Source organism: Cynoglossus semilaevis, chromosome Z, assembly GCF_000523025.1.
Source record: "Cynoglossus semilaevis isolate Cse_v1.0 chromosome Z, Cse_v1.0, whole genome shotgun sequence".
NCBI classification, from domain to species: domain Eukaryota; kingdom Metazoa; phylum Chordata; class Actinopteri; order Pleuronectiformes; family Cynoglossidae; genus Cynoglossus; species Cynoglossus semilaevis.
This window is the reverse complement of record NC_024328.1, coordinates 5,687,057-5,694,745: the sequence shown is the minus strand read 5'-3', so window position 1 is coordinate 5,694,745 and position 7,689 is coordinate 5,687,057. Positions and strand designations below refer to the sequence as shown.

The 7,689-nt window shown below is 36.1% G+C and overlaps 1 protein-coding gene across 1 annotated transcript in view; it reads right to left on the bottom strand.

Moving 5' to 3' along the window:
• igsf9b (immunoglobulin superfamily, member 9b) overlaps nt 1–7,021 on the bottom strand; it is a 42,117-nt gene extending 35,096 nt beyond the window's left edge. Inside the window, exons 1-2 of the mRNA XM_017043064.2 lie at nt 6,733–7,021; nt 1,638–1,736 (exon numbers count right to left, since the gene is read on the bottom strand). Of these exons, the coding sequence (XP_016898553.1) occupies nt 1,638–1,701 (64 nt within the window). The 5' untranslated portion in view covers nt 1,702–1,736; nt 6,733–7,021. The remainder of the gene's footprint in view (nt 1–1,637; nt 1,737–6,732) is intronic.
• Nucleotides 7,022–7,689: the final 668 nt, after the last annotated feature.

Here is a 7,689-nt window from a genome sequence, read left to right as displayed (position 1 = left end):
ATGAAACGATAATCGAGTTCACCTTATGGCCTACATGATTCATAAGATGGGTGGCTACTAGTAACATCTCTAAACATATACTTTTACAGCACTGACTTTAAACAAATCTACTGCTGTGCATCCGAAGGTTTAAAATACATTGTTACAAGTAGTACAATCTATTACATACATTATTAATAGGTTTGCAGGTCCATTAACTTGATTACTGTATAATCGATAACCATACAGCTAACTGAAATGATGTCTAAGGTCGGTATAACTGTTGCAAAACCTCTCAAAAAATAAATGTGATGGATGTATGTGGTTAGTTTACTTACAAGGCAAACAAATGGTGAGAGTGGTGGTGACTAAAGCCTCAAGCCACTGTTTCTTCACTCCCATGGCTGTCTCTCACATGTCTTAGAGCATGTCCTTAACTAAAAAAAGAGCTAAACACACTGTCTTTAGCAAGACTTTGACTTTCAAAGATTCACTGCTGGACATCCATTACTGACTCATGTAATAGCTCTGGTCTGGTCTGCAATTTCTTTATACAGGGAGTGCAGAATTATTAGGCAAATGAGTATTTTGACCACATCATCCTCTTTATGCACATTGTCATGCGTGTGGAAAAACCAAGGCGCAAAGAAATTTAAACTAAGTGAATATATATAAGTCATATCTATGCAAATGAGAAATAAAAATTAATATCAGAAACTATATGGTATTGTACTCGGAACAAACATAGCTTGTATGATTGATATATGTTCGACAGAACCAAAGAAAAGTGCGTCATTCTGACCCTGCATATCACTGCATACCAGCTTAGTGAGCAGTGGCCAGCTTAGGCTATCTACTATGCTGACAACTCTGAGTTCAAAACCGAAGTAGTTCCAAATCACATCATTTTTATTTCCTTTGTTTTAAACAAAAGGCCAACCTTTCAGGAAAATCAGCTGCTCTCTCCTCCATCTTTCATAAAACGTACTGAAGTGCATGAATATAAATCTCTCTTTATCTGAACATTTGACAAAACACAACAGAAACTTTTTTTTTCAAGAACTGCTCAAAAGGGCTGCATAAAAAAAGGTTCAAATTATTTAGCTCAAATCCAAAACTGCCCAACAATTAATTTGATTTATAAAATCAAATTAAAAATCTGATTGTGACTTCTTCAGGAATGTGGTTTGTTTTATGGTGTCCTGCCAGTTTATCATACGTGCCAGAATAGTATATGCTTCTTACTACACACGTGCACAAAAGACACCAAATTGGGCATGAATATATTTGTGCCTTTTCTCTCACTGCTAAATTGCTGCCATGGTTACATGAAACTCTCTCTGAGAGTCTCTGAGTCTTCCCCTTGAGGAAGATGTGGGCAGAGCATGCAATGGGTAATTACTAATACTAAAAAGGCACAAAAATCAGAAGTTCAGACTTGGGTGTTAAGTGTTGAAGAATCAAGGTGTGGTCAATCCTCAACTTTCTTTATTCCACCAAAGCATGTCACTAATATTTCATTTGAAATCAAGGAAAAATATCAATTTGCATTACCAGTAGCATAATATGTCCCCTTCAAACACTCAACAATGAGAATGAGGTATGCCTGTCAAAACTGTAAAATAAATGTGATGGCTGTATGTGGTTAGTTTACTTACAAGGCAGACAAATGGTGAGAGTGGTGGTGACTAAAGCCTCAAGCCACTGTTTCTTCACTCCCATGGCTGTCTGTCACATATCTTAGAGCACGTCCTTAACTGAAGAAATAGAGCAAAACACACTGTTTTTAGCACAGCATGACTTTGACTTTGAAAGATTCACTGCTGAACATCCATTACTGACTCATCTAATAGCTCTGGTCTGGTCCGCAATTACTACTGAAGCTCGACATTACTAAAAAATTGAGAGAAAAGAGAGAAGTCATTGTCGTCAACAGTATGTGGGTCTGAAAGGAGAGCAATTTCATTGTGCCATATGTTCTGTATGTATGGCATATTTGACAATACAGTTGACTTTGACTTTGAGTATTAATCAGTCTATAGTCCCTCACATTAAATTTGACAATTGTGTAAATCAGCTTTTCAGTTGTAACATTATTCACTGGTCTAGAAGTCAGTCTGGAGATGGTATTCTAAGCTCCCAAAGAGTTTCTCAACAATGACGTGTGTATGACGTATTTGTGTTTAGGCAGAGCCTTGATTCTGCCTGTGGGAACATCAGTAGATAATAGTTTAAGTTTGCTCAGTACGACCCTGTAAAGACTTAAAAAATCATCATCAAAGTAAACAATTGCTAAATTAAATCGCAACTTTTTAGCTAAGTAACTCCATTCTTTAATCTCTAATCTCAATAAGTTAAGAACAAAATATTATTTTATTTCAGCTTTTTAAATTCACTTGTGTTATTGTTTCTTAATACAATTTTACATAAAGTAGGGAATTACAGGACAAGTTACCTTCAAAATTCCAGGCAAAAGAGTGTTTGGTTCTGCTTCTACTTAAGATATATGAGAGGAAACAGATAAGGGGAGTTACACCCACAATCAACCAGAGCTTGAGAAGCCTGGAGGGGGTTAAATCTGGAGGTGCAGGAAGATAAGACAGTAAAGCTACACAAAAACAAGTATACATGTTGCTAAGACAAATGAAGGTAAAGGTAAACTCTTTTAAAACTTTCAATAAATTTCAGGTGGTGCACCTCTGTTAAAATTGAACTCTGACCCATCATAACTATTAAGCACATGATACATTTTATTTTTGCTCAACATTAATTAAATGTTTTTTCTTGTTTTTTGGGGTATCATTTTGTCAATTCAAAGATATTGATTGTTTTTGTTCAGGAAGCTATTGATTCATATTAGTACATTCTTGAAATATTTATTTAACTTTACTTATTTTCCATTGTAGAATCTGTAAGAAAGTTTCAATATAGACACATTTTTATAATTTAAAGAACTAGTGACTGCAAAAACTTCTAAACCCTAAATGCTGCAAATGTAATTAAGTTTTTAAAACAATTGACCAAAATGTTTCTTATATATGATCTGCATACACAAAACAAGAATTTGGCACTTTCCCATGCAGTTTATAAAAAATGTTACCATACCCTTAAATAATACAAACAAATTATAAAATAATAATAATATTAATAAATAATGAGTATTAGTGGCTTAGAGAAGACATTTGGCTCAATGCTGACATTAAAAACTGCCAACTGAAAGCTTTTGGCACACACTGTTTTGTTAACATAGTTAGGGCACAACATTTGTAGAACCTCTTGACTAATCCAGTGCAGTTGCTGCGGGTGTTAATAGTGTAATCAAATTAGGGACCAAACTGGTGACAGAAATCAAGGATGCTGTTATCCAAGTGTGCAGTGATCCATCACTGGTCACCATGTCACCAAACAATGCAAAATATTGACCCTACTGGGAGATCTCTGCTGGAGCTGGGAGAGCCAAATTAGCAGCTCCCATTTCCCGTATGTTATGGAGGATTGGGGTTCATTTTGATGGCATATAGGAAACGTGTCAGTGAGAGACCCCTTTTTTATTGTTGGTTGCATGATATATTATCATTACATTAGTGGTTAATTTGGTCTCAAAATAATGTTGACAATATTATCGTTTATCCGCATTAATTTGTGAAACAATATATCGTCCAGCAAAATGTGTTATGTTCACAGGCCTAATTATACCTACATATTACTCATGTTAATATCAGTTTGAAAAATGGTATCAGGACAACCCTGGTGGTGCTTAATAATGTCTTTGTTACAATGTATTAGTCCAAGCATGAAAGCTACCTGGAAATAGTAAATACCTAGACATGCCTCGCAGATGTAATGACAATGACCATGGGGACGTGTTTTTTTTTTTATAAACTGGTTGTAGCTGAGTGTGTTACTGACTTGTTCTACAGAGGTAGTAGTTCAAAACTAAGGATGCCTCGATACGATACTAATCCCATATTGGTCAAAATTTTAGGACCGAACATAGAAAAAAACAACTCTAGCCTATCTGAGCCGATACCTGAGCCCAAATGTTCACTTAACTTACGGTACTGGCAGATAATTCAAGTTGCAGTAATGGATATGAGAACTTTGTATCAAGCGCTCCCTAGTGAAAACACTGGAATAGGATGAAGGAAACAGGCTGTAAAGGGGTGCATATGGTCAGAACTGACAACGGTACTTGACGGGGAGTAACGGTTGATTTTATGACATTGATGAATGTAACAGCTAATGTGCACTTTGGTCTAATGTTATGAAATTGTTCAAAATCTTTGAGTATATTTAATAGTGTAAAAAGCCCATTAATTCCCTTTTGGTCTAATGTCTGTGATCTCAGATAGAGAACTAAGTGTGAGTCTTTTATTGGAGTTACACAACCAATTCTCAGTAGCAGGAGCCTTACTCTTTTAATCCTTTTTAATCTTGACAGTGGCTTTAGCACAAACTGCTGTGAAGCTACTGAATGTAAAAGAAATATCACAAAAGCTTATCTGGTACAGCAACCACACGAGAAGCATGAAACCCACAACCTTTAAAACATTAGTAAGTTCAAATGAACCATTTGAAATGGCCTACTCAGCAAAGCAGTCAATTCGATGATTTTGTCCCTGACACAGCAATCTACATAACAAACTGTATTGACTTGAAAAAAAATGACACTTCCGCCACAGAGTTGGCACGGGATTTAAGTCAGAGTGTTGGTGAGCGGAAAAGCCTGCTGTGGATGGATTAACCCAATGAAAACACATGTTGCTGCAGGCCATAACAATGGACTGTTTCAATATAAACAACACTAATAAATCGCCCCATTGCACTAATACCAGTTAAGTTTGAAATTCACCTATGCCACTGACCCTAGGACATTTCCAGTGTTTTTTCTTTGTTGATGAAGTTTAGTTTGATTAAGTTTAAAGTTGCTAAATATAAGCAAAACCATCAATTAGCTCCAGCCACTACTTTTTAAACTTAGTTTTTAAAGCTCTACTTTCAAAGACTTTCACAAGCATTTAGACTCAAGGTCACAAAAACAAAATAGGAATCAAGGATTAAAATGGAAATATTTATAGAAACTGTTCACCCAAACTTTATCTGAATGTATATGCAGATAAATGAATCACTGACATACTTGTAATATTAGCACATGGTTTAGTTTCTTTTTCCAAAGAAAGACTTCATACAGCTCTGACATTTGAGTCTGCTAAGACACTAACACCTTTAAGTAATCACTGCGGCCTTTGTCCTGTCCTGCTCCCGACCATAAGGAACAGGGTCAGCATAATGCTTCTTTTCAAGTCATGAGAAGGTCTGAGAAGGCAAAGGCCAAAGGTAACATACTGGGTAGGTGAAGTCCAGTGACAAAGCACAACACTGGCTTTAGCACTACTCTGCAAGGAATTGGGATGGTACTTTTGCTGGAACTACTAATCATTCTATTTGTCCACATATGATGGTAATTTACAAAGAACAATGAGGACAGTACACAGAACACAATAGAGAAGTGAATTACGCTGAATGGACGGAAACTGAACATGCTAAATTACAATCTGTCCAGCTCACTGCATTATGGTGACAGCAGGCAAGTTAAATAATCAGTCTATACCATGTGACACAAACAGCAGACTACACATGGTTTATGCCTGTATCCCTGGCAATCGGTCCTCAGTTTCATCATCCAGCATTTTTTATGAAAAACAGGTGCTTTGTCTGACTCATACCAGAAGAGAGGAATCCACACACACATCCAGTCACTGAGAAGCGTTAAAGGCTGTGCACATGAGATGTAAAGCAAAGTACAGTGTTTTGATTGTGTGGTATTACTAAAGGCCCAGATACAGAAAGAGCCTGAAAAAGCTTATTTATTTCTATTTTTTTAAAGGATTAGAGAGGATTGTCTCGCACCTATAGAAAATTAAAACGATTTACTAAACACAAATAAAAGTTTCAGATAAAATGAAATTCTGTGGCTGCAGTTAAAGTACAATGCTCTACAGGTAAGACTAAATTAATGTATAACATAGTAGTAACAAAAGTACAGTACCATCAATTAAAAAGTATTTAAAATGCCCAGGTACTACACATCAAAACATTTAACAAGATCTGGACTATGCGTGAGCACAGTGCCATGAGGGGTCACAAACATGTTTAAAGCAGTTAAATTGTTTTAAATTTTGCTCACACAAAGTTAAGAATTAACCAAGACCCCGGTAGAATAGCACATAAAGTACCTAATGTGTTTTTAAAAGTTGTACTAGATTTTAAAAAAGTACTTGGAAGTTCTTCAGGGAGCTGAAATCAAGTAAATGTTCTATTTTTAATTGTCTTTCTTTATTAAAGTACCTGACATGTCTAAAAATACTTTAAAAATAGTGTCTATTTTTTTAAAGACACTAAACAATTTAAAACGGTGTGAAATTAGTTTTAGATAGAAAAATGAATACAATTTAGATTTTTTTCCTTCTAAAAATAATTGAAATACGTAATAGCTTTTGTTTTCTGTGTGTAGAATAACAGTTTCTTACCCTTTTAAGCACTTTTTTTTCTCTCTAGCGCCGAAAGATTTTCACTCTACCGACAAATTCTCGGCAGTTTTAAAAAAGTTAAGGGCGCATTTTATACAGAAAAAGTCAGGTTAAATAAAAACATTAAAATATAATTAGTTTTAGTAATTAGTAATATAAATCAGATGAATGATTGATAAAATCCAAAAAGTAAAATTGACTCCGGTCCATGAAGCCTCTTTACCTTTACTGCTCCACATCAGACCTTATTTTCTGAATCCACCTTAACTTTTAACCTGCTCGGTCAACTCAGCACTTCGGAAAAATTCTAAAAAATCCTCCAAAATTTCAAGAGGTCCATTAGCATGTTTAAAGTCTACTTTAAGAAAAGTCTTGCACATCCGGCTGAGATTAAACTGAAGCTAGAGTAGGACCGATGTTTGCGGGCTGTTTTTGATGCTTTCTGCTCCCTCTTTCTCCTCCCAGTATTTTCGTCATTCACGCCTTCTCCCCCACCTTCGCCATTAGGCGATTCATCCACAATACTTTCGGTTACACATTTCAAAATAAAATCACGCGGAGATGACCGTTACCATTGGAAGTCTATAATTGTTTTAATAAGAGGTACATTAAATACATTTTGTCGATTAGATAAATCCGGTTGAAAAATCCCTCAACAAGTAATCACTGGATTCAGCAGTCCAGGGCAATGTCCAGGGCAATGTATGAGATTTGTCTGAATTGCACATTGCTGCTGTTGTAAGAGAACAAAAGTTACAGTACGCCCTGCTTCTGTCTTCTCTGATATTAAAATACCTCTGACGTGCTGATATAGGCAATTAGTGATAAAATTGAATGAGGAAAACACATGACTTCTGCGCAGCTGGTTGTGGTTGAAAGTGCAGCTCGACAGTGGGTATTGTTTGTGACTTTTATTTTGAAGGAAACCGTATCTATTTCTCCTCCTATCCAACAGTCGGTGTGTGACTTGACGCTACTGCTGTTTTACCGGCTCTAACAAAGGCATGGCTTGTAGTGATGGGAAGACCGCCTCTTTTTATTGATTCGAATCTTTGACTCTCGAACAGCAAAATGAACGAGTCGTGAACGAATCTTGAACTAATAATTTCATTCGTTTTACAGCAGGTGGCGCTTTAGCCCTATTGTGGGCGTTGTAAAGAAGGCTGCGGTTCTCCGACAC